Source organism: Bison bison, unplaced genomic scaffold (assembly GCF_000754665.1).
Source record: "Bison bison bison isolate TAMUID 2011002044 unplaced genomic scaffold, Bison_UMD1.0 scf7180017864382, whole genome shotgun sequence".
In the NCBI taxonomy this organism is placed as follows: Eukaryota; Metazoa; Chordata; class Mammalia; order Artiodactyla; family Bovidae; genus Bison; species Bison bison.
In genome coordinates, this window is record NW_011494954.1 from 6,720,354 (window position 1) to 6,748,058 (window position 27,705).

The following is a 27,705-nucleotide window of genomic DNA, read 5'->3' on the forward strand; positions in this document are numbered from 1 at the left end:
AGAAAAGGCAGAGGAACCAGAGATCAAATTGCCAACATCTGCTGGATCATCGAAAAAGCAAGAGAGTTTCAGAAAAACATCTATTTCTGCTTTATTGACTATGCCAACACCTTTGACTGTGTGGATCACAATAAACTGTGGAAAATTCTGAAAGATGGGAATACCAGACCACCTGACCTGCCTCTTGAGAAACCTGTATGCAGGCCAGGAAGCAACAGTTCGAACTGGACATGGAACAACATGGTTCCAAATAGGAAAAGGAGTACGTCAAGGCTGTACATTCTCACCTGCTTATTTAACTTCTATGCAGAGTACATCATCAGACATGCTGGACTGGAGGAAGCACAAGGTGGAATCAAGATTGCTGGGAGAAATATCAATCACCTCAGATATGTAGATGACACCACCCTTATGGCAGAAAGTGAAGAGGAACTAAAAAGCCCCTTGATGAAAGTGAAAGAGGAGAGGGAAAAAGTTGGCTTAAAGCTCAACATTCAGAAAACTAAGATCGTGGCATCTGGTCCCATCACTTCATGGGAAATAGATGGGGAAACAGTGGAAACAGTGTCAGACTTTATTTTGGGGGGGGCTCCAAAATCACTGCAGATGGTGACTGCAGCCATGAAATTAAAAGACGCTTACTCCTTGGAAGGAAAGTTACAACCAACCTAGATAGCATATTCAAAAGCAGAGATATTACCTTGCCAACAAAGGTTCGTCTAGTCAAGGCTATGGTTTTTCCTGTGGTCATGTATCGATGTGAGAGTTGGACTGTGAAGAAAGCTGAGCACCGAAGAATTGATGCTTTTGAACTGTGGTGTTGGAGAAGACTCTTGAGAGTCCCTTGGACTGCAAGGAGATCCAACCAGTCCATCCTAAAGGAGATCGGTCCTGGGTGTTCATTGGAAGGACTGATGCTGAAGCTGAAACTCCAGTACTTTGGCCACCTCATGCGAAGAGCTGACTCATTGGAAAAGACCCTGATGCTGGGAGGGATTGGGGGCAGGAGGAGAAGGGGATGACAGAGGATGAGATGGCTGGATGGCATCACTGACTCGATGGACATGAGTTTGAGTGAACTCCGGGAGTTGGTGATGGACAGGGAGGCCTGGTGTGCTGCGATTCATGGGGTCACAAAGAGTCGGACACGACTGAGCGACTGAACTGAACTGAACTGAACTACATATATCTAAGATTTTTTTTCAAAGAAGCAAAATCATATTTTATTCCCTTTAAACCTTTCAATATACCTTTTTTTCCCTCCTTTCCCTCTCTAATCTACAATCCTTTTTTCTTTTCTATTCTTCTATTATAACACTTACAAAATTATTTACACATTTATGCTATCTTAGTCAGTAGTAGACTTAAGAGTTCATTTAAAAATCTATGTGTCTAAATCTCAGAACCTTTTTTGCCATGAAGGCTTTGTTATTCTTGGTGATTGAGTTTATATTAGATCTACAGAAGTCAGTTTAAGTTCTGCAATCAAATACAATCTTTTCATTTTTTAATTGGAAACTATATATCAAGTTTCAGTACTTGGAAATCCAGTTCACTCAGAAGACATCTCCCTTAAACTTAAAAAAAAATTTGCACTGTTACCTCTCTGATATAAGTAATACTAAAATGAACATCATAGTACATAAAGCTTTTTTCTGGGTCTCATATTACTTCTAAATTGGCTCCTTAGAAGTCAAATTACTTCTGGATGGAACAAAAGAAAACTTTTAAAGGATGTCACGTATATGCCAAATTTCTTTTCATAATTGTACCGACTTTTAATTCTATCACCAGTATATGAGAAAAACCAATCTTACTGAATCCTTACCATTACTAGTTCCTGCAATGTATTGTTATTTTTGGTATTATTATTATCATCTGCTTTAATGAACTGAGGCTTAAATATTTATTTTTTTAAATTACTATCAAAATTGAACATCACTTAAAAATCCATTTGTTTTCTGTATTTTGAAATGGTCCACAATGCCTCTGCCAGTGTCATCATCTATGAACTCACAGAATGCCTTATCCACCATCAAGGCATTTCGTACAGTATTGCATCTGATCAAGGAACTCACTTCACAGGAAAAGAAAAAAATGTATCAATGGGCTACAGCCCATTGAATCAACTGTGTATACAGTTGATTAATCTAAAGGCAGAAAAACTTACTAAAGACTCAATGCCAATTGGGAGGCAACACCCTGAAAAATGGGATTCTCTCTTACAGGATGCAGTTTATATTTGGAATCATAGATGCTGTATTCCTCATAACTAGAATACACAGGTCCAAGAATCAATGTGAGAATGTAGGGGTGGCTACTCTCTCTATTATGCCTTCCAACCCACCAAAAGAATTTTTGTATCCCATTCTGGTAATGTTGAGCTCTGTTGGTTTTGAGATCTTAATCTCCATATGGTTACTGGCTCCACCAGGTAACCTAACAATGATTCTACTGAATTGGAAGATGAAATCACCACATGTCCATTTTAGGCTCCTTATTTATGCTACTGAAACAATAAGAAAAAAGGGGAGTTATCTATGAATGGTGTGGTCAATCCTAATTGCCAAGGGGATATTATGCTGCTATACACAAAGGAGGCAAAGTAGACTATGAATGGAACCCCAGGGATTTGCTAAGGCACCCCTTGAAAGTGAAAGTGAAGTCGCTCAGTCATGTCCGACTCTGTGACTCCAGACTGTAGCCTACCAGGCTCCTCCATCCATGGGATTTTCCAGGCAAGAGTACTGCAGTGGGTTGCTATTTCCTTCTCCAGGGGATCTTCTCAACCCAGGGATCGAACCTGGGTCTCCCACATTGTAGGCAGACACTCTACCATCTGAGCCACCAGGGAAATCTTCGTATTTCCAATAGTAAAGGTGAATGGAAAACTATGGCAAGCAAAAATGGCAGAATGACTAAGGACTCAGACCCTTCAGGAATGAAGGTCTGGGTAATTCCAGCCTTACTGCTCCAAGTTAGGGAAATTCAAAATGGGTAGTGAAAGAAGAAAACCAAATATCTCAACTATAACATCATGACCAATTACAGAAATAAAAACACCAGTAGCTTTGGATGTTATCTCTATGCTTTGTTATATGCATGTTTATTGGTACAAACTAACCATTTTTTTCTCTCTTTTCAATTTTAAAAAGTTTATTCACAACTTAATGGAGGTTTAGTCTTCAAGTAACAGAATATTCTGTGGGACCATGACTGAATTTAAGATAATTAATATGCAATGACTGTTGGGACTATGAATTTTCTCATTTCGGAAAAGAGTGAGAACCCCCTCACTTGTAAGTATAGATGTATACATCCTGTTAGGTAGAAACATAAAGTCATTTTGTTGTTATCAAAAAAATCCAGATGTGTGTAGAATGACATATACAGAAGCTCTATAGCCAAAGGAGTTATGGCAGCTATCAATTTATTATCGCTCAGCTTCAAATTCACACTTCAATATAAGTTCAGCAATAATGGACAGAACCGCTGTAAGTATTTCTCCTTAAAGTGTGCATAATGTTAAGTTTTCTCAATTGAGGGCACTGGAGGGACCTTGCAGGATGACGGGCTCTCCTGCAGTTTCCACTACAGTATGGTGGGTCAGCAGTGTAGATATGAGGACATCTGGTGGTGATGCGCCCAGTTACACATCCAGAATGTGCTGTAGTCTGGTGATCACACAGCTACAGCATGGCATAGTGACAACCTTCCCTCAGCCCTCTGAATACACATCCTGCATTCCAGGCCTCCTGCCCATACTAATTCCCTTGGCTCTTTCATTCTTTCCTCAAGTCTGCCTCCCACAGTCCTCTTGATGTCAACCCTCCCAATGGGGAGACTGTGTACTCCAAGCCTCCAACCCACACCAGAGCCCACTCTCATTACACAGCTAGCCACCAGCTATAGTTCACCCACCCCAACTGCCTCCTGTTCGCCCTGGACAGCAGACCAGCTCTGACCTGGCAAATCTGCAGGCACTACTGAAACTGCCATTCAGTATTCACATTCTACAAAGAGACCTGCACTCCAACCTTGGAAATGGGACCTAGACGAGGGCCACTTCCAAGTGTGATCTCTTAGGAGCCCCCTCAGCCCTAGGATACCTCACAGAGTTTTCTTATATCCTATAGTTATTTTTCCATCACAGTTTAATAATTCTTTATATTAAATCTTTCCTGTTTAAATCATTGTATAGTTTTACTTCAGATTGGATTTTAACTGCTACAGTCTCTGTCTTCATAGAGTTTATAGTCCAGCAAAGAAGATACACATTTTAAGAAAAATAATCAACCTCATTTATAACCAGGAAAATGCTAATTCAGACTACACTTAGGTGAAAGTGAAAGCTGCTCAGTCGTATCTGACTCTTTGTGACCCCCACTGAACATACAGTTCATGGAATTCTCCAGGCCAGAATACTGGAGTGGGTAGCCTTTCCCTTCTCCAGGGGGTCTTCTCAACCTAGGGGATCAAACCCAGGTCTCCCACATTGCAGGCAGATTCTTTACCAGCTGAGCCACCAGGAAAGCCCAAGAATACTGGAGTGGGTAGCCTATCCCTTCTCCAGGGGATCTTCCCGACTCAGGAATCGAACCAGGGTCTCCTGCATTACAGGTGGATTCTTTACCAACTGAGCTATCAGGGAATTTTACAACTGCTTGACTGTTAAATGTTAAGGAGTCTGACAGTACCACATGCTGGGTAGGATATAGATCAACAAGAACTCTCATACATTGCCAGTAAGAGTACACATTAGTAAAATCACTTAGAAAAATAATTTGTCATTATTTTGTAAATCTATACATTCATATACCTTTTTAAATTTTGTTTTTAATTTTTAATTTTTATTTTTTAATTTTAATCAATGTTGTGTTGCTTTCTGCCATACAACAACTAAAATTGGCCATAAGTATACGTATACCCCTTTCTCTTGAGTCTCCCTCCCATCCAACCCCCTATCCCACCCCTTTAGGTTGTCACAGAGCTCAGGGTTGGGCTCCCTGTATTATATAGCCATATACCTTTAACTAAATGATACTTACACATATAGACCTACTTCACCCATTTTCCCCTCAAGAAAATCTAAATCTAGATAAATACTAAAATTTAAATATTAAAAAACACTCAATAGTATTACAGGACCAACTTTAGATTTAAGCAAATATGTATAAAAGGAAGGGCTTTCTCTTTCTAGTATCTTTTTTTGTCAGAATGATGAAAACTTAGACCTGCATTTTTAAGCAAACAATATCACAAACTATGTAGTGTTATTAATCTAGCATCAAATTGTAGATATGGCTAAATTGACATAGTTATTATTGTCTTCCATATTAGCTTCAAATGATTTCATATTACCTTAATTACCCTAATATATAATTTATAAAACTTTAAAAGTTTCAAAGATCAATTAAGTCAATATTCCACTTACTTTACCTGAATATCCCATTTGTGGTGTCCAACTTTTATAACCTGATCTCTGGGGATTTCCAGCACATAATGGAGATTTTAGTATTTGAGGATAATTACTATCTCGTGCAGAGGATGAGCTTGTACCAAGCGTAACATTTGATGCATGTGTGTTTTCTGCAAAAGATCTTTTGTTTCTAAAGTATGAACCTAAATTCAAAAAAATTTAATATCAGTTTAAAGTTCAGAATTATGCAATGTGGTATAAAATCTCTATAATCATTAAAAAACTTCACCTGATAATGATTTTTAATATAACAAATTATGACAAAGTTAACATAAATAACATCGTACTAAAATATAATGAAAAGTGTTCACTAATATAGCTTTTTCTTATGCAAGCTCACTGAGATTACTCTTGATAATTACAAACTACCTTCTAAGCTTCAAATACACCTTTGTATAGTTATTATACTTCTTTTCCTCTGTTGACTTCTTCATAGAAACTCTCTCCTCCCAGGCAACTGGTATAAAGAGAGTTTAGGCTTACCTGGGTTCAGTTCCTTGTTTAGTTACTTACCTATTGGTATAAGATACTACCTTCTTTTTTTATTTATTTTTTATTGAAGGCTAATTGCTTTACAGAATTTTGTTGTTTTCTGTCAAACCTCAACATGAATCAGCCATAGGAATACATATATCCCCGCCCTTTTGAACCTCCCTTCCATCTCCCTCCCCACCCCACCCCTCTAAGTTGATACAGAGCCCCTGTTTGAGTTTCCTGAGACATACAGCAAATTGCCGTTGGCTATTTTACATATGCTAATGTAAAGTTTCCATGTTACTCTTTCCATACATCTCACCCTCTCTTCCCCTCTCCCCATGTCCTTAAGTCTATTCTCTGTATCTGTTTCTCCATTGTTGCCCTGTAAATAAATTCTTCAGTACCATTTTTCTAGATTCCATATATATGTGTTAGAATACGATATTTATCTTTCTTTTTCTGACTTACCTCACTCTATATAATAGGTTCTAGGTTCATCTACCTCATTAGAACTGACTCAAATGCATTCCTTTCTATGGTTGAGTAATATTCCATTGTATATATGTACCACAACTTCTTTATCCATTTATCTGTTGATGGATATCTAGGTTGCTTCCATGTTCTAGCTATTATAAATAGTGCAGAAAATGAACAATGGGATACATATGTCTTTTTCAATTTTGGTTTCCTCAGGATATATGCTAGTAAAGTAATGCTCAAAATTCTCCAAGCCAGACTTCAACAATACATGAACCGTGAACTTCCAGATATTCAAGCTGGTTTTAGAAAAGGCAGAAGAACCAGATATCAAATTGCCAATATCCACTGGATCATCAAAAAAGCAAAAGAGTTCCAGAAAAGCATCTATTTCTGCTTTATTGACTATGCCAAAGCCTTTGACTGTGTGGATCACAATAAACTGTGGAAAATTCTGAAAGAGATGGGAATACCAGACCACCTGACCTGCCTCTTGACAAACCTGTATGCAGGTCAGGAAGCAACAGTTCAAGCTGGACATGGAACAACAGACTGGTTCCAAATAGGAAAAGGAATACATCAAGGGTGTATGTTGTCACTCTGCTTATTTAACTTCTATGCAGAGTACATTATGAGACATGCTGGGCTGGAGGAAGCACAAGCTGGAATCAAGATTGCCAGGAGAAACATCAATAACCTCAGATATGCAGATGACACCATCCTTATGGCAGAAAGCAAAGAAGAACTAAACAGCCTCTTGATGAGAGTGAAAGAGGAGAGTGGAAAAGTTGGCTTAAAGCTCAACATTCAGAAAACAAAGATCATGGCATCCGGTCCCATCACTTCATGGCAAATAGATGGGGAAACAGTGAAAACAGTGGCAGACCTCATTTTGGGGGGCTCCAAAATCACTGCAAATGGTGATTGCCACCATGCAATTAAAAGACACTTACTCCTTGGAAGGAAAGTTATGACCAACCTAGACAGCATATTAAAAAGCAGACATTTCCTTGCCAACAAAAGTCCGTCTAGTCAAGGCTATAATTTTTCCAGTAGTCATGTATGGATGTGAGAGTTGGACTATATAAGAAAGCTGAGCACTGAAGAATTGATGCTATTGAACTGTGGCATTGGAGAAGGCTCTTGAGAGTTCCTTGGACTGCAAGGAGATCCAACCAGTCCATCCTAAAGGAAATCAGCCCTAAATATTCATTGGAAGGACTGATGCTGAAGCTGAAACTCTAATACTTTGGCCACCCAATGCGAAGAACTGACTCACTAGAAAAGACTCTGATGCTGGGAAAGATTGAGGGCAGGAGGAGAAGGAGATGACAGAGGATGAGATGGTTGGCGTCACCGACTCAATGGACATGAGTTTGAGTAAACTCCAGGAGTTGGTGATGGACAGGGAGGCCTGGCATGCTGCAGTTCATGGGGTCGCAAAGAGACGGACACAACTGAGTGACTGAACTGAACTGAACAGGGTATATGCCTAGGAGTGGGATTGCTGGGTCATATGGTGGTTTTATTCCTTGTTTTTTAAGGAATCTCCATACTGTCTTCCATAGTGACTTATCAATTTACATTCCCACCAACAGTGCAAGAGTGTTCCCTTTTCTCCACACCCCCTCAGCATTTGTTTGTAGACTTTTTGATGATGGCTATTCTGACCAGTGTGACATGATATCTCATTTTAGTTTTGATTTGCATTTCTCTAAAAATGATCAATGTTGAACATCTTTTCATGTGTTTGTTAGCCATCTGTATGTCTTCTTGGAGAAATGTCTGTTTAGGTCTTTTTCCCACTTTTTGATTGGGTTGTTTGTTTTTCTAGTATTGAGTTGTATGAGCTACTTGTATATTTTGGAAATTAATCCTCTGTCAGTTGTTTCATTTGCTATTATCTTCTCTTGCTATTCCCATTCTGAGGGTTGTCTTTTCACCTTGCTTATAGTTTCCTTTGCTGTGCAAAAGCTTCTAAGTTTAATCAGGTTCCACTTGTTTACTTTTGTTTTTATTTCCATTACTCTAGGAGGTGGGTCACAGAGGATCTTGCTTTGATTTACGTCATCAAGTGTTCTGCCTATGTTTTCCTCTAAGAGTTTTATTGTTTCTGGTCTTACATTTAGGCGTTTAACTCATTTTGATTTTATCTTTGTGTTTTGCTGTTAAGAAGTGTCCTAATTTCATTCTTTTACATGTAGCTGTCCAGTTTTTCCCGCACCATTTTTTGAAAAGGCTGTCTTTGCCCCATTGTATATTCTTGCCTCCTTTGTCAAAAATAAGGTACCCATAGGTGCATGGGTTTATTTCTGGGCTTTCTATCTTGTTTTATTGGTCTATATTTCTGCTTTTGTGCCAGTACCAGAATGTCTTGATGATTGTGGCTTTGTAGTATAATCTGAAGTCAGGAAGGTTGATTCTTCCAGCTCCACTCTTCTTTCTCAAGACTGCTTTGGTTATTCGGGGTCTTTTGTGTTTCCATATGAATTGTGAAATGTTTTGTTCTAGTTCTGTGAAAAATGCCATTGGTAATTTGATAGGGATTGCATTGAATCTGTAGATTGCATTTGGTAGTATAGACATTTTCACAATATCCATTCTTCTTACCCAGGAACACAGAATATCTCTCCTTCTGTTTATGTTGTCTTTGATTTCTTACATTAGTATCTTATAATTTTGTGTACAGTTCTTTTGTCTCCTTAGGTAAGTTTATGCCTACATATTTAATTTTTTTTGTTGCAAAGGTGAAGGGGATTGATTCCTTAATTTCTATTTCTCATTTTTCATTGCTAGTATACAGAAATGCAAGTGATTTCTGTGTATTGATTTTGTATCCTGCAACTTTGCTATATTTCACTGATTAGCTCTAGTAATTTTCTGATACTATCTTTAGGGTTTTCTATGTACAGTATCATGTCATCTGCAAACAGTGAGAGCTTTACTTCTTTTCCAATCTGGATTCCTTTTATTTTTTTTCTTCTCTGACTGCTGTAGCTAGGACTTCCAGAACTTATGTTGAATAGTAGTGGAGAAAGTGGACCCCCTTGTCTTGTTCCTGATCTTAGAAAGAATGCTTTCAACTTTTCACCACTGAGAATGTTTGCCATAGGCTTATCATATTTGGTCTTTACTATGTTGAGGTAGGTTCCTTCTCTGTGCATTTTTTGAAGAGTTTTAATCATAAATGGGTGCTGAATTTTGTCAAAGGCTTTTTCTGCATCTATTGAGATCATATGGTTTTCACCAATTTGTTAATATGGTGAAGATAGTACTTTTTTTATAGGGTTGTCATAAAATATGACAGAATGTACATAAACAGTCTAGCATAGTGTCTAGGCACATAGATTTGTTTTCTTTTTTTTTTCATTGAAGTACAGTTGATTTACAATGTTGTGGGCACATAGACATTATTTTTTTTAAGTTCATTTTTATTTATTTATGTATTTTTGGCTGTGTGAGGTCTTTGTTGCTTTGCGCAGGCTTTCTTCCATTGCAGCAAGCAGGGGCTACTAGAACAGGGGCTACTCTTTGTGGCAATGCATGGGCTTCTCACTGCAGTGGCTTCTCTTTTTGTGATGCACTGGCTCTAGGCACACAGGCTCAGTAGTTGTGGGTGCACAGCCTCTAGAGCTCAGGCTCTGTAACTGACATATGGGCTTAGCTGCCCCTTGGCACGTGGAATCTTCCAGGAAGAGGGAGGGATTGCTGCAGGCGGATTCCTATCCACTGCATAGTGGGCCACCAGGGATTCCAATAAGTGTATGTTTTTTAATTGGAGGATACTTGCTTTACAATGTTGAGTTGGTTTTTACCTTACAATTCAAATCAGCCATCATTATACATATATAATGATATCCATATATCCCCTCCTTCTAGAGCCTTCCTCTTCTTTCCCATCGCACTCCTCTAGGTTGTTCAGTTCAGTCACTCAGTCGTGTCTGACTCTTTGTGACCCCATGAACCACAGCACACCACGCCGCCCTGTAAATCACCAACTCCCAAAGTTCACCGAACTCATGTCCATTGAGTCGTGATGCCATCTAACCATCTCATCCTCTGTCATCCCCTTCTCCTCCTGCCCTCAATCTTTCCCAGCATCAGGGTCTTTCAAATGAGTCAGCTCTTCACATCAGGTGGCCAAAATTTTGGAGCTTCAACATCAGTCCTTCCAATGAACACCCAGGACTGATCTGCTTTAGGATGGACTGGTTGGATCTCCTTGCAGTCCAAGGGACTCTCAAGAGTCTTCTCCAACACCACAGTTCAAAAGCATCAATTCTTTGGCACTCAGCTTTCTTTATAGTCCAACTTTCATATCCATACATGACCACTGGAAAAACCATAGCTTTGACTAGATGGACCTTTGTGGACAAAGTAGTGTCTCAGCTTTTTAATATGCTGTCTAGGTTGGTCATAACTTTCCTTCCAAGGAATAAGCGTCTTTTAATTTCATAGCTGCAGTCACCATCTGTAGTGATTTTGGAGCCCCAAAAAATAAAGTCAGCCACTGTTACAGAGGGCCAAGCCAGGCTCCCTGTGTTATACAGCAGCTTCCCACTAGCTATCTATTTTACACATGATAAAAGTATATACATAAATGCTAATTTCTCAATTTGTCCTCCATATTCTTCCCCTTCTGTGTCCACAAGTTTGTTCTCTACATCTGCATCTCCATTCATTCCCTGCAGATAGGTTCATCAGTACTATTTTTCTATTAATAGATTCCAAATATATGCGTTAATATACAGTATTTGTTTTTCTCTTTCTGACTTACTTCACTCTATAACAGGCTCTAGGTTCACCCACCTCACTAGAACTGACTCAAATTTGTTCTTTTTTATGGCTGAGTGTTATTTCATTGTATATGTGTACTATGGGCTTCCCTAATAGCTCAGCTGGTAAAGAATCCACCTGCAGTGCAGGAGATCCTGGTTCGATTCCTGGGTCAGGAAGAGTCCCTGGAGAAGGGATATGCTACCCACTCCAGTATTCTTGTCTGGAGAAATCCCATGGACAGAGGAGCCTGGTGGGCTACAGTCCATGGGGTCACAAAGTCAGACACAACTGAGTGACTAAGCACGGCCCAGCAAATACCATATCTTCTCTATCCATTCATCTGTTGATGGACATCTAGGTTGCTTCCATGTGCAGGCCACTGTAAACAGTGCTACAATGAACACTGGAATTGTGGTTTTCTCAGGGTGTGTGCCTAGTAATAGGAATGCTAGGTCATATGGTAGCTTTATTCCTAGTTTTTTAAGGAATTTCCATACTGTTCTCTATAGTGGCTGTATCGATTTACATTCCTACCAAAAGTGCAGGAAGATTCCTTTTTCTCAAGAACATCCTGTCCAGCATTTATATACCTAGTTTATAGATTTGTTGATGATGGACATTCAAATTGGTATGAGGTGATACCTCATTGCAGTTTTGATTTGCCTTTCTCTAATAATGTGACGTTGACCATCTTTTCATGTGTTTATTGGCCATCTGTACTTCTTCTTTAGAGAAAGGTCTGTTTAGGTCTTCTGCCCATTTTTTGATTGGGTTCTTTGTTTTTCTGATATTGAGCTGTTCATATGTTTTGGAAATTAATCTTTTGTCAGTTGCTTCATTTGCAATTATTTTCTCCCACTCTGAGGGTTATCTTTTCATCTCTTTATACTTTCCTTTGCCGTGCAAAAGATTTTAAGTTAAATTAGGAGTTCTTTAAAAAAAAAAAAATCCTGGGTCTCTTTTGGCCTCTCCTCCTTGATTTCCATAACAACTCTCTATCTTGATTCTCCTTAAACTACTTCTTTTTAGTTTCCATTGCCAGGTCCTTTTTCCTCTATCTGCCTCCTAACTATTGGCTTCCAATGGTTCCCAACTTTACTTTCTCTCTCAAATCAAAATTATACATTTCCTCTGAACATCTCATCTATTATTTTGGCTTTTATTAATATCTATTTCCTGGCAACTCTTAAACCTTCATATACAGCCCTAACTCCTCTTCAACACTGTAAAGTATAGGGTGGCAAGCTTTTAAATAATGAGCCAGATGTTAAATATTTTAGGCTTTGTGGGTCATACTGTCTATTACCATTACTCAGTTCTGACATTATCACAGGAAACAGCTACAGACAAAAAGTAAGACAATAAATAAGTGTATTCCAATGAAACTTTAATTCTGGATTTGTTGTTGTCCAGCCACTCAGTCATGTCCAAGTCTTTGCAACCCCATGGACTGTAACACACCAAGGTTCCCTGTCCTTCAGTATCTCCCGGAATTTGCTCAAACTCATGTCCATTGAGTCGATGATGCCATCCAACCATCTCATGCTCTGTTGCCCCCTTCTTCTGCCCTCAATCTTTCTCAGCATCTGGGTCTTTTCCAGTGAGTCAGTTCTTTGCATCAGGTGGCCAAAGTATTGGAGCTTCAGCATCAGTCCTTCCAGTGAATATTCCAATATTTAGTTCTGGATACTATAATATGAATTTCTTCTTTTACTTTTCCAACCCTTTAAAAATGCAAAAACCATTCTTAGGTCTATAGCTGCATTGCTCAGTATAGGAGCTTCTTGCCACATGTGGTATTTAAATTAAATAAAAATTAAAATTCAGTTCTTCAGTCACACTAGCCACATTTAAAATGCACAAAAACCACACTTGTCTAGTGGCTACTATATTAGCACAGATATAGAATATATCTATCCACAGAGAATTCTAACAGATAGGGTGGCTCTAGATCCTTATATTTTTGGATATAAATATCCAAAACTACTTTTTGGATACAAACCATTAGGTATTTTCCCAGAACTACTAAATATCTAAAAGTGAATTACCTCATTAACTTTTTCTCAGAATTTATCCTTTCTTTACTACCAGTTGGTCAACTACATCATCTTGCACCTTGCATCTTGCATCTTGCACCTCATACAAGTCATCAACTTAGAAGTCACTCTTAACTCCTCTTTCATGAATCCAAACACCCAATCAGTAACCAAACCTAATTATATAGATAGATATCTCACTAAAATTTCTCTCCATCTTCACTCCTATCTGGCCCATTTTAAGCACATATCTTCTTCAGCCTTTTTCAAAAGTCTTTGAATTATTCTCTTTGCCTTCAACGTGATGCCTCTCTAATCAATTCTTCACATCCATCACTAGTGATCTTTCTGAAAAAGAAATTTCACCATGTCTCCCTTTCTAACAATTTCTCAGTGTCTCTCATATCCACCATAGGATAAAATCTAACATTTTTGTATAGTTTCCAGAGAGATAACACATTCAAACTAGGATAATTTGAAGAGTGTTTGATAAAGGGAATATTTACAAAGGGGTAGACAGAATATCATCATAAAGAAATGTGTAGAATCAAGACAAAGTATGCTCTGTTACTAACCCTAGGCTTAAAGGAGCTAAGGAAGGAGATAGTTACTAGAGACTGGAGACAAACAGGGCTGCTTCTTGTTCTCAGGTTACTTTCAGACTCTAATCCCCTTCTTAAACTTACTTCTCCTAGTTTTTCTCCAATTTCCTTCACCTCTATTTTCCTATATTTTCTTTACCTTCTCCCCTCTGGCCTCAAATTTATATCTCTCCCAGGCTTCTTTCTTAGCCCTAGATTCATATATTCAATTGCCTCAATATGAATGTATGGATACCCCAAAGGTTCTTCACACTCAACATGTCCACAGAAGAACTCACCATTTTTCCCTCTAAAAGTTGCTTCTCCTACAAAATTCCATTTATCAGGGAAAAGTACTATCATCTATTCCAATCACAAAAGCCAGATATGTTTTTGGCATGGCAAAAAAACCTATCTGCCTCCCAGATTAAATACCTGCAAGTACTCCAAGTTTATATCGGGAAGGAACAAAATAGATCACCCTACTGCTCTACCAAATGAAATTATTTGTAGTCTACAAACACAACATGCTATATCATACTTCTGTGCCTTTGCACATATTTTTCTTTCTTATGAGAGAAATAAAAGTTTCTTCTCCAGTTTTTTTTTCCCCTCTTTCCCTTCAGTTGACATAATCTTCTTCTTCAACACTACCTCAAGTTGAATTTCCTCTGCAAAATTTCTTTAGTTACTTTGTTCCCCTACTTATTAAATACCTCAATATCTGTATGGAGAAGGAAATGACAACCCACTCCAGTATTCTTGCCTGGAGAATCCTGTGGACAGAGGAGCCTGTCAGGGTATGGTTCATAGGATCGCAGAGGGTTGGATACGACTGAAGCTACTAAGCACAATATCTGTAAATAACTCAAAAATAATTATCTTTTAAAAGTTTTATAGATTTTTAAGTCTATCTTCCCTACTGAACCATAAGTTCTTTGAGAGCACAGAATATTATTATCCTCAGCTCCTAAGATAACTCAGCTCCCTGGTGGCTAGGTGGTAAAGAATCTAAAATGCAGATATGGGAGACAAAGGTTCAAACCCTGGGTCAGGAAGATATCCTGGAGCAGGAAATGGCAATACACTCCAGTATTCCTGCCTGAGAAATCCATGGACAAAGAAGCCTGGCAGACTACAGTCCATGGGGTCGGAAAGAGTCAGACGCAACTGAGCACGCACTGAGCACCTAAGGTAACTATATCATCAATTTGGGTCTTGGCTCCCTCTTAAATTGGGACAAAAGAAAAATCTATCTTACAGATTTACTGTAAGGATCAGAGATACAACATGCTAAGTAAGAAGCTAGAACAGAGGAGCAGTCATTAATTACTGGATGTTATTATTGTTGAAAATAAATAGGTGACAGAACATTTCATGAAGAAGGGGATTATACTGATAAACATGTATGTTGCCTTGAAGGAAGTGCAAGTAGGTCAGTTAAGTTAGAAAGTAGGGTAATTATCAAGAAATGATGAGATATAAGACTGCAAAAACTAAAAACATATCCCAAGTGGACTTGGATATGCTACTAAAGAGTACATTTTTTAACCTGCAAATAGAGTCACTGGTTGAAATGCCACGGGACATAAGATTTTCATTTTCCATATAACTCTATAGTGACACTGTAAGTAAGCTTAGAAGAAAGAAGCATTAGTTTGAGGCAATAATTCAGACACAAAATTAAAAGGGCCTGTAATGGCACAGAGAAAAGGACAGAATTATTTAAAAGATAAATCTAGAACTTGTTAACTTTGGATGTTATGAGTGAGGGAATATTTGAATCATTGAAGTCTCCTAAAGATTTTAAAAACCCAATGATTGAGATAAGAGAAACAGGTTGAGGAGCTGCAGAGAGATGAATTCAATTAATCATACAGTGAGTCTGAGGATGTCCACTGATTCCTTACTAGAAACTTCAGAAGACAGTCTGAAACAAGAATCTAGGGGCAAAGATGAGATCTGGGCTGTGGTGATAATCACAATCAGATAGAAGGAGCCAGGTAAAAAACCTCTAAGGACAAGCCAATAATTTGTAAACTAACAAAAGTAAGCCTAGTTCTATGGAAGGTAGGTGAAAAACGGAAAAGTGGAATCAAGGAAATCAAATTAAGTGAGTTCAAGACAAGACTGGTGAAGAACATTAAACACAGTGGGAAGTTTACATAAGATGAACTGAAAAGTGACACTGGATTTGGCATTTGTTACCTTACCAGTGAGTGGCAATGCTGTGTGGGCAAAAGGTGACGGTTTTGTCATGGAGAGTCACTGACTATAAAGTAAACGAGTTAAATACTCCTTAAAGGTCATTTTTCACACTAAATGTATTATTCACCTCCATTAGAGAAAATGTTAAATCTGGTCTGTTCTCAAAGCTTATCTGTTTTCAAGATACCCTAGAAGGACTTGGAGGCTTAAGTTCAGGAGCCAAGAGGTTTACCACTCCAATCACTAAACTCGTGCACAAATTCATTCCTCTGTCATGGGGCGCGGGCGGAGGCACAGTACCCCGGATATGAATATAGCCTGCCTCAGAACTGAGCCATCCACCATCAAGGCCTTGTAAGAAAACGAACGTGAGGGAGAGTCCAGCCCTTAAATCAATTCAGACCCACTCAATTCGCAGAGCACTCCATTCCCAAATTCCAAACAGACACCAACTGAAATTTCTGTGGTAACCAGAGACCACGGTTCCCTGAACCTCCAGAAGTTCACACAACTCCTTGCCTTGAGGCGGCAGGGCGCTGGGCGGGTGCCCAGGTAGACTGCTGCTGCCGCTCCGGTCACCCGCCGCTCCAGACGTGCCTGGTGGGGAAGACGCAGAGGCGGCTTGGGCTGAAGGGCGGCTCAGAGGAGTCTCCTGGAGTCCGAAATTGTAGCGGGGACCCTGGGACCGAGCCTCTGGTAAGCAGGGGGAAGCCGCAGGGACAGAAGAAAACGTCGGTGATATGTCAGGCCGCAGCATCTTTCAGAGCAACTCTGCTGTGGGACAAAGCCTCGCGGGGAAAATACGAAAGCGCGGCGCGCAGAGTCGCAGTGCGCAGACGCAGAGCCCGTTTACCACGCCCACCCACATTTATCCCCGATAGACCACAGTCCGTGGAGTCGCAAAAAGTTGGGCAGGAGTGAGCGACCGAGCACACAGGTGATTAAATGCTTCCTTTGTTAAAATGATTTAAAGACAGAAATGGAGAATGTACTCTCAGGTGTCCCGGTCCCGTCAATTGCTGCAGAATTTGGTCAAGCTTAATGCGAGGTCAAGCTTAATCTCTTCTCTGGCTCAAATGCTAAAGAATCTCCTGCAATGCAGGAGACCTGGGTTCAATCCCTGGGTCCAGATCCCCTGAAGAAGGGAATGGCAACCCATTCCAGTATTCTTGCCTGGAAAACCCCAAGGACAGAGGAGCCAAGAGTCGGTCACGACTGAGCAACTAACTTTCATAATGCGAGGTAGACTCCCTCAACTAAAGGGAATTCAGGATCATCGATCCAACTTGTGTGTCCGTGCTCAGTCTTGACCCCATGCTATTTGTGACCCCATGGACTGTAGCCCGCCAGTGTCCTCCCTCCATGGAAGTTTCAATACTAGAGTATGTTGCAAGTTCTTCCTCCAAATACAACTTGGGAGTCTCATTATTCCCACTACACCTTATTCCCCATTATCACAGGACATTATGTGCTAATATTTCCAAGTTCAGTTCACTCTCAGTCGTGTGCGATTTTTGGCGACCCCATGGACTGCCGCATGCCAGGCCTCCCTGTCCATCACCAACTCCTAGGTTTACTCAAACTCATGTCCATTCAGTCGGTGATGCCATCTAACCTTCTCATCCTGTGTCATCCTCTTCTCCTGCCTTCAATCTTTCCCAGCACCAGGGTCTTTCAAATAAGTCAGCTCTTCTCATCAAGTGGCCAAAATATTGGAGCTTCAGCTTCAGCATCAGTCCTTCCATTGAATATTCAGGACTGATTTCCTTTAGGATGGACTGGTTGGATCTCCTTGCAGTTCAAGGGACTCTAAGAGTCTGCTCCAACATCACAGTTCAAAAACATCAATTCTTTGGCGCTCAACTTTCTTTATAATCCAATTCTCACATCCACACATGACTACTGGAAAAACCATAGCTTTGGCTAGATGGACCTTTGTTGGCAAAGTAATGTCTCTGCTTTTTAATATGCTGTCTAGATTGATCATAACTTTCCTTCCAAGGAGTAAGCATCTTTTAATTTCATGGCTGCAGTCACCATCTGCAGTGATTTTTGGAGCCCCCAAAAATAGTCTCTCACTGTTTCTCTATTTGCCATGATGTGATGGAACCAGATGCCATGATTCTCTTGAATACAAACACAGTAATTCAACATGGTAGAGAAACCGGGATTGAGAAAATACTCTAGATACCATTATATGTCCCATTACTGAATTCACATTCAATTGTGAAATCAGATACAGAATATGAAACCACTGCAGTCACCCACGTGCAGTGACTGCAGTACTCAAAACTTCCAGTGATACCACTTAAATAAAATTGTGTTCCATCCAATGGTTTCCAAACTTTCAGAAACACTGGTAATTCAATCCAAACTTAGTGAACTGTCAAAAAACAATGCCAGACATTTCAATAACATATAAAAGCAGATATTGCTCAATGTGTTAAGAGAAATCATCACTATTCACATTTAAAATTCTTTACTCTTAGGGTTATTATTGCAAACTTGCTTCAGCAAATCTCAACTTCCATCAAGAAAAATGCTCACTAAAATACTTTTTCACTAAGAACACAAACATTAGTGTGCTCTAATCTTTGTGAAAACACAGGTTATACAAGAACACTGTGGCAAGTATCAGCTTGTATTTCCTTACTGGGCAGGAAAAAAAAATGCCAACAATCCCTTGACATTCTGACATAAAATATTAAAAAGTGAGTAAAGTGTAGTCCAGATTGCAATCCTCTTCCTAGTGAATTCTCTTCATTTACCTAACCCACTCTGTACCCGACTCATTAACCACAAGCATGAAATATTCCCAAATTTCAGCCATTTATTTTTATTTCATCTTTTAATTCCTATGTGGTTCATGAACTCTTTATCAGTAACGTTCTCACTGACAAAGACCAATCTACATTAACTATAGTTATATATAACATATCAAGGGAGTACCCAGGAAAATCAAAACACAAGACTTCATCAGCTAAAGAGTTCAAGTTTGCTGTTATGAAGACATACAAGAAAACAAATACACTGAAGGATAAACAAAAAAAATCAGAGTAACAACAGCATACCAGAAGGAAAGATACAATAAAGATCTTAATTTACAATATGTATAATTATATAATTTATTAAAATTAACACAATTCATGTACAAATATTAACACGGTAGTTATTAAGTTTGTTAAGCACTTCAACTACTGAAATGTTAAAACACAATAAAAACTATATTAACCAACTTCTCCATCAAGGGATCTAATCTAGCTCACTAGTTCAGGCTGAACATTCACTCTCCGAAGTACTTCTTCAGGCATGCAAAAAACAGGGCTAACAGGTTTAATCTGTTCTTCTCCCAAAAGTGACAATCCAGCAATTCCAAACAGAGTATGAAAAGGATCTACCTATTAAAAAACAAGAATTTATAGAATATTACAAAATGAAAACTTCTAAAACCCTGCTTTTGAACAGGGATTATACTGGAGCCCATTGCACTCTGTATTTAAATATTATCTTAAAATTTTCTGAAATAATGGTTTCAAACTGCACTTTTTAAACAGAGGACTTGGCACACACCGTCATGTCTTAGGAATAAGTACTGTATATGTGTTTCAGATCTTTTATACACTCTTTTGTGTGTGTTAGTCACTCAGTCATGTTCAAATCTCTGAGACCCCCATGGACCATAGCCTGCCAGGCTCCTGTCCATGGAATTCTCCAAGCAAGAATACTGTGATTGAACAGTTGCAGGCGTTGCAGGCAGATTCTTTACCATCTGAGCCACCAGAAAAGAACCTTAGTACACTTTTAAATGACATTTTAAAAGCATCCTTCAAAGCAACACTTGAAAAATACTATTTGTTCCCCACCAATTCCTAGTTTTAAAAATTTAGAACCCTTAGAATCTTAAGAGTAAAACAGAACTACACTGAAAATTTTAACTGTTAACAGTCATAAATATACTTGCCATATCTCCTGGCCTATCTGCAAATCCTCCTGTTTCTTCATCTTGACATGCTAGGATGAAACTGCGGAGTTTTTCTCTATCAATCCAATGAAGCCTTCCAATTATCTTTAGGGAAGCCAACACCCACCATGAATAGCATACATCTGGTAACTAGGAGGAAAAAGCCACAAGTTGCCACAAATGTATTTTCTAAATACCTGGGGTGAGAGGGGAATCAAGGGATATATTGACAATGCAGTGTTTGAAACACTGAAATCCAAAAATTGCTTAGAATTAAAAGATAATCATTGGAAAGAGATCAAATGCTTCATTCCACAGAACTAGAATATGAGTATACAGAAATGCTCAGTCATGTCTGACTCTTTGCAACCCCATGAACTGTAGCCCACCAGGCTCCTCTGTCCATGGAAATTTTCAGGCAAAGAATACTAGAGTGGATTGCCATTTCCTTCTCTAGGGGATCTTCCTGAGCCAGGAATTGAAACCACATCTCCTGTGCTGCCTACATTGCAGGCAGATTCTTGATTCCACAGAAAACCATGCTAAATGTTTCAGTTTCAGTAGTCACTGATAACCATCTATCCACCTTAATTTCTATATGAAATGAATGCCTACATCAGTTCCTTTTCCAAGAAACTGGTAGTAAGGCTTCTAAGAACTATGGCAATATACGTTTCACTGCCATGGGCAGCATTTTCCATAAGTGCTGTCCAAGAAGGTATACAACTTGGGTTAAAAAAATAAAATCACCCTTGCTCGTCAAATCATAACTTAAATGCAGAAGACCCCACACCTTACACTGAATTTCAACTAGATCCCAGGGTGATCCACAAGAACATTAAAAGCTGTCCTAGATTGTAAGTGCTATCCCCACCCTCACCCATTTCCTAATTATTGAAAAGTTGCCCAGATTTTTCAATGGATCTTAACTAGGTACCAATTGTGGTTTTTAAACTTATTCAGAAGTAACAAGAAAGCAAAATTACACAAAAATACAATGATCCAGAATAAAAGCATCAATAGGCTTTATCATATTTTAGCTCAAGGGCCCAAACCGAAGAACACCTTTTAGTATTTGTAAATGATTTTTAAAAACAGTATTTTGAAAGGAAAACCAGTATGAAATTCATACTTGTCCATTAATGGAATACAACCATACCCATTCATTTTTTATTGTCTGTGGCAACAATGTTCTTCAGGGCAGCAGTATAGGTGCAACAAGCCCATCGGGCAAAGGTAAAAATATTTACTATCTGGTCTTTACAGACCCAATTTAGAGTATGTTGAGAGCTAAACAGAATTGAGTTTTTCTTTAAAAATAAAGATTTTAAATGAAAATGCTATAACCCAGTTTTTAAAAAGAAATCTTTCTTTTGGCAAATCCATTATCCTTTCCCATCTGTAAGTGAGCATGGAGATTTCTGTACAAGATCCAAGTGTTAATAGTGGCCTTTGATTCCCAGATATGTATAATGCACGATTGTGAGTCCCCAGTATAGTTTAAAGAAGAAAGTTTCACGTAGGTGAAAAATAGAAGGCCTTCAGATGGATTTTTATAAATAAAATTCTGAAGGATTCCTTCAGAAAGAATTTTATAAATAAGTATAAATTTTAAGAATTTATACTATGAATACAAACACATTTTAAAGCCCAGAGTTATTTGTCAAAGAAAATCAAAAAGTACCAGGCAATCTTGTCACGATTGTCTTTTAAATGGACATCAGGATTAATAGGCATTTCAACTCTTGTTTTACTTTTGCCAAGAGCATTTTTAGAAGATACAACTAAATTTTGCAAAGTATTATAGTAAAATTAAAAAGCTCACGATCAATTTGTAAGAGCAATATTACAAAACAAAAGGCAAAAAAAAGCAGTCCTCACTCAAGTTTATAAAATTTAAAGATTAATCTTAAAAAACAATACCTTCTCTGGCCTTCCATTGAGTCCACCTGATGGAAGCTGTCGTTCACAAAGCCACCAACCGAGTAAATCAGAATTTACTTGGTGCAACTGACTAGTAATAGCCAAGAATCCTGTGCAACAATAGATCTAAAATTACAGACATAAAGTACATGTGTATAATAGTTTTTCAACAGTAACACTGATTTAAAAAAACCTACTTTAATTATTAAAGCTCCATTTTCTATCTAAAAATTTGCTGACAGTAAAAATCGCAAACATAAACATCACATAGTTATTTGAACAAATCTGAAGCATACTACTAGGATCCAACTCTTCAATGAAAGACTACCATCAGTTTTTTCATGGCTAAGAGCAAACTGTTTGACAATAGTTTACAACAGGTGTTCAGGATAGGGGATACAGAATGTTTTTTATCTGCTTACTTAAAATTAGAGAAGAGAATGGCAACCCACTCCAGTCTTCTTGCCTGGAGAATTCCATGGACAGAGGAGCCTGGGGGGCTATAGTCCATGAGGTCGCAAAAAGTTGGACATAACTGAGTGACTAACACCCACACATAAAAACTAATGGAAAATCAAAATATATTTCTGGTAATTACAAAACTACTTATGTTTATTTGGGCCAAAGGATTTCACCAACAGGGGACTCAAAGTCAGCAACTGTAAAAATGCCTTTCTCACGCAGCAATTAAGCAATTCTTATTTTCTACATTCAGTCAAATTAACTTGCTATTTTTCAGTTATACTGGTTATCCCTTCAAAACTGATACTACATTTTAATTTGGATTAATGAATTACCTGCCCAGCATGGGATTCAGAACCTGGTCTGCAACCAAATCCACCATCAAAGTTCATACATGATAAAACAAATTCGATTGCCTTTTCCACATTAATAGCATCCAACTTCCCCTATAATCAGAAAACATGCCTATTAAGTTCCAGAATAATCATCAAAAGTTAATCATTTCCAATACATTTGAAACTTACCAATAGTGCCAAAGTTGCCACTGCACAAAAAGAGAATCTTGTATCAATTTCTCCTAAAAATAAAGCAAACCAAAGCATTATGTGTTATCAGAGGCTTCTAATCATATTAGATAAAGTTAATTAAAAATCTCTGTACAACTACCATAGTTATATTTTCAAAAGTTCAGGCCTAACATGTACTTCGACTGTCCAGCAGGAAAACTACATCTGAAGTGTATATTCACTTACTTTACTTCTAAGGAAAATAAGTACTAGAAAATGGCTCAAAAGTACAGTGAACTAATTGCTTACAGAGCGCCCAGAAAGATAAGGTAACTAGTTAATTTCTAAGAATGATAATAAACTTACCCTATTATATAAGTAGATTTTCACATCCCATGAAGCAGCTGGTCTCTCCGGCCTGCACTGTATTCAGCCCTAAACAGAGATTATCTAGTTTTATCAAGTAAAACACTACTCCCTCCCTCCACTCAAATATTCAGTAATTTTGTAAAGCTTTTTTTTTTTTTTAATTATTTTCCCCTTGCTAATTAAGTTTTTAAAAAACTTTACAAAGCCACCAAATACTGGGGAAAAAAGTTTCACCTACCTTATCTTTTAGACTTGCCCTCTCTGTTCCAGTACTCCTGTATGCTGCTATAACTAGCACAGTGCATGCTGGAACTTCCAGCAGACCATTAACTCCAGTTAGACCAGCTGCTTAGTGGGACCTGAAAAAATGAAAAACTTATAATCTCCTTATAAACTATTAGCAAAGCCCCCAACTCATTATACTTTAAAATCTGCAACCAAGCTTATTACTGTAATAAACACCGAAGCAAAACATTTTTATATTGGTATTCTAGGTGCCAAGGATTAAAGTGACATTACCCCAGATATCTCCAGCAAAAGAACCATCTTCTTTCTGTAGACTCTGAACATATTCCACAACTTTATTTATGTCAATAACATTAATACTATCATAGAGAGTAAGTATCTGTAATAGAAACAAACCATGGTAAGTAGATACCTCGCCACTGGTCAGTTTGTCCTAATGATGTTCTTCTCAACTACCTTCTAAGTTGTCAAGCATGCATGTCCTTTTGTCTATGCACCTTGAAAACTTTTCTCAAATATGCAATTCTATTACAGAGTAAAATTATAGGTATTACCAACAAGTCTTTAACCACTGTTAACACTTAGACTCATTTATGAAACTTATACTGACTTTAAACCCTTATTTGTGAATCTTTACAAATATCAAAATCAAAGCTAACTCCAGGCGGACATCCCTGGTGGTTCAGCAGTTAAGATTCAGTGCTTTCACTGCCTTGACCCCAGTTCAATCTCTGGTCAGGGAACTAAGATTCCACAAGCCAGAGCAAGGCCGAAAAAAAAAATTTTTTTTTTTTTAAATTTTTAAAAAGTCAACTCCACAGTAAAGAGCAAAGTCGTGAAATGGCAGAGTAAAAGCAGGGAACCACAGGTAGCCTGGCATTTCCAGAAATTAGATGAGAAGATGAAACTAAAGGGAGGAAATGGCGAGGCCATGTAAGAAAGCAAATGCCATGCAGGAAGTCTGACCAATACAAAAAAAGCTGAATGAAGGAGGCTTCTACACATATTGTACACAGGCTTTGAGCAGTTTATATAATTCATTATGCTAAGTACTGTTCTCTGAATAAAGTTTCACGTGACAAATCTTTAGAATATACTATACCTGCTTTAAAAAATGTTTTGTATCATCAGTAAGACATGTTTTCTATCGGGATAGGGTATAAATCTATTGGGATAGGGTAGGTCATGCTGTACAATAAATAAATCAGATTTCAGTGCCTTAACACCAAAAGAATTTTTCTTGCTCAAAAAAAAAAAAAAAAAAAAAAATCTTCCACTTAGTGAGTTCCAGACATTTACATATACATAAAATAAACATTTTACTGTCCAAGGTCTCAGTGCCATTTTAAAATTTACATCAACTTTGGATTCAGCTAATACATGCCATCACATCATTGACCTTGCTTTGAAACAGATCTCATTTGAAAAGATATGGATAGCTTTTTACATAGATACTGATCCCTATTTTCAATTCTCTTACTTAGGTAACAGAATACACTACCAAGACTGCAGAATTTTCATTAGTATTTACCTGAACAGCACTAAGAGTATACAAAAGATGAGGATCATGTCCAATACTAGCACTTATTCCACCACACTCGTGTTGACAAGACTTAATAAACGTCAGAATTTCTTCTCTATTCATACGATGTAGTTGTCCCATGAGATCCATTACGGTCAGACCCCAATAGATGCCACTCATTCTCAAATATTCAGACATGCAATATTCCTAAAGCACAGAAATTAATGGGTCAGTCTGAACTGATGATGTCAGTTTAAAGATACTCAACACAGAAGCTAAATACCCATACTGTTATATGGCTCTAACAACTCCATAACTGCAGATATTCATGGGAATTCATTAGTAGAGATGTTTCCCAACGTGGTAAATAATTCAGCTCTTTCTATACTATAGTGGAAAATATTTACTTCTAATTAAGCTGTTTAATTGTTTTTCCTAAGGTTCCCAGAGATGAAAACAGGGAACATTCTTCAAGATAAAACTTTTTCAAGGTCTCAGCGTAATTCTAGAGCTTAAGTGTTATTACACATCACCATAAACTCAGGTAATACATGCCAACACATCACTGACCTTGAAAGTATTAGCTCAACTACAAAAATAGAAATCTATTCGCTGTCTCAAAATTCATACATATCTGGGTAGAAGATAATCTACTCTGTCTGCCAAAGCCTCTACATAAGTACTGCTAAGAATCAAGGTTAACTCCCATGGCTTCTCAACCACAGACATCCGTCCCTGGTATGCAGGAGTTGGAAACCATTTTTAAGAAACACAAACCATTCTAACCAAATGATTTGACACATTTACAGAATAAACACTTTTCAACACAAAAGTATACGTACGTAGTCATCTTTCTTTGAGCCATAGGATGCAATATAATCAGCATGCTTCTCCAGTAACAGGGTGTCAGGTGCATCTGACTTAATGGTAACATCTTTCTGCGGTGTACCCTTTCACATACAAGAGATTTCATAAGTTTTTATCTTTTAAATGTTTGACCCCAGAACATACATTTCAATATACATACGAACTCTTATTTCATCTTGCCATATAGAAACTTTCTAGTTTAAAAGTAGCTGACTAAAAAGAACTAAAGCTTTCATAAAGTTTCAGGTGTTCTTCAGGTCTCAGAGTAATTCTAGAGCTAAAGTAGTAACAATCAACTTTAGATTCAGAATACATGCCAGCTCATCATCGACCCAAAAAACTACCGTCCTCATCTCGGCTGAACAGTTAAGTAAAACAGACTATCAAAAATTTCAACTTACGGTTTACACGTGGCAGAACCTATCTGTCCCATAATTTGCAATTGAGTTCTTTAGTGAGATTCCATTAATCTTAAAAACTCCGATTTCAAAGCACCTTCGGAGAAGGCAATGGCACCCCACTCCAGTACTCTTGCCTGGAAAATCCCATGGATGGAGGAGCCTGGTAGGCTGCAGTCCATGGGGTCGCGAAGAGTCGGACACGACTGAGCGACATCACTTTCACTTTTCACTTTCATGCATTGGAGAAGGAAATGGCAACCCACTCCAGTGTTCTTGCCTAGGAGAATCCCAGGGACGGGGAGCCTGGTGGGCTGCCGTCTATGGGGTCGCACAGAGTCGGACACGACTGAAGCGACTTAGCAGCAGCAGCAAAGCACCTTTCATGCACGCCAACACTTATTTACCAGGCTAACAATTCTTTTCCGGCTTTAGTCTTAAGTTTCTGCATTTGCAAGAAGCCCCCGAGTGATGACTGTTGTTGCTCTAATTCGGCACATTTCTCAGCTACATCTTTGTGACTGAGGCTACATTTTAAGTAGTTCAAGATCATTACCAATAAGAATGAAGCAGTTAATTTCCTTCATATCCCATTAAAACTTACTAGAACGAAACCATACCATTAACAATTCCAAAGATTTCGAGCCATATATACCCTGCCACATGGAAGGTAAGAACTAACCGGCTTTTGTGGGGGGCGAGGGGATTAAGAAAGAAGATAGTCGAACCCTGAGTCTCGACCGATAGCAGGAAGTCCGGCCGCAACCGCACCCGCGAGATCAGCAGAAAACGCTGAGTAACACTTCACATTGTCTATGAGCCCTCAAAATACCTTCCAAGGCCTGTGTCTTAACCCAATCATTCTCCAACACTAAGAAAACAACCCACTAGGGACGAAAGAGCTTAAATATTACCCTATCTATTCTCCTATGGACACATCTAGACAGCAATACAAAACACATCCACACTCACCATGACTGAGAGCAAAAAGAGAACTTAACTCGTCAGTGGGCGGATTTAGGAGGTAAGCGCCTGCGCAGAAGCGCTCCTCAGGCCCCCTCTCCGCCCCGGCATAGCTGACCACCGTTCTTGCCTGAAGGAAGCCGCAGTTCCGCGGCTGCCCTAGGACCCCCACCGACTGCTCATAGGTGTCTTCCCTACCTGCGCCGAAAGTCTCTGGCGCCAATTTTCTCCTCTCCTTATCTCCGCAGTTTTAAGACAGTTTTAAGGAATATTTAGGGCTTCTCTAAATACTACACAATAAACTGGAAAATTCTGAAGGAAATGGGAATACCAGACACCCTGACCTGCCTCTTGAGAAACCTATATGCAGGTCAGGAAGCAACAACAGTTAGAACTCGACATGGAACAACAGACTGGTTCCAAATAGGAAAAGGAGTATGTCAAGGCTGTA

The 27,705-nt window shown here is 38.6% G+C and overlaps 2 protein-coding genes across 2 annotated transcripts in view; both read right to left on the bottom strand.

Annotated features, from left to right (window-relative positions):
* Nucleotides 1-17,152, bottom strand: part of MSH4 (mutS homolog 4) — a 98,151-nt gene extending 80,999 nt beyond the window's left edge. The window contains exons 1-2 of the mRNA XM_010857610.1: nucleotides 16,557-17,152; nucleotides 5,440-5,622 (exon numbers count right to left, since the gene is read on the bottom strand). Of these exons, the coding sequence (XP_010855912.1) occupies nucleotides 5,440-5,622; nucleotides 16,557-16,794 (421 nt within the window). The 5' untranslated portion in view covers nucleotides 16,795-17,152. The remainder of the gene's footprint in view (nucleotides 1-5,439; nucleotides 5,623-16,556) is intronic.
* A 1,695-nt stretch (nucleotides 17,153-18,847) lies between these two features.
* The window catches only part of RABGGTB (Rab geranylgeranyltransferase, beta subunit), a 12,181-nt gene continuing 3,323 nt past the window's right edge, over nucleotides 18,848-27,705 (bottom strand). The window contains 12 exon segments of the mRNA XM_010857613.1: nucleotides 18,848-19,435; nucleotides 19,999-20,091; nucleotides 20,093-20,124; nucleotides 20,127-20,148; nucleotides 21,922-22,047; nucleotides 22,719-22,829; nucleotides 22,908-22,960; nucleotides 23,778-23,883; nucleotides 25,036-25,233; nucleotides 25,869-25,976; nucleotides 26,211-26,251; nucleotides 27,264-27,494. Coding sequence (XP_010855915.1) covers nucleotides 19,295-19,435; nucleotides 19,999-20,091; nucleotides 20,093-20,124; nucleotides 20,127-20,148; nucleotides 21,922-22,047; nucleotides 22,719-22,829; nucleotides 22,908-22,960; nucleotides 23,778-23,883; nucleotides 25,036-25,233; nucleotides 25,869-25,976; nucleotides 26,211-26,251; nucleotides 27,264-27,494 — 1,262 coding nt within the window. The 3' untranslated portion in view covers nucleotides 18,848-19,294.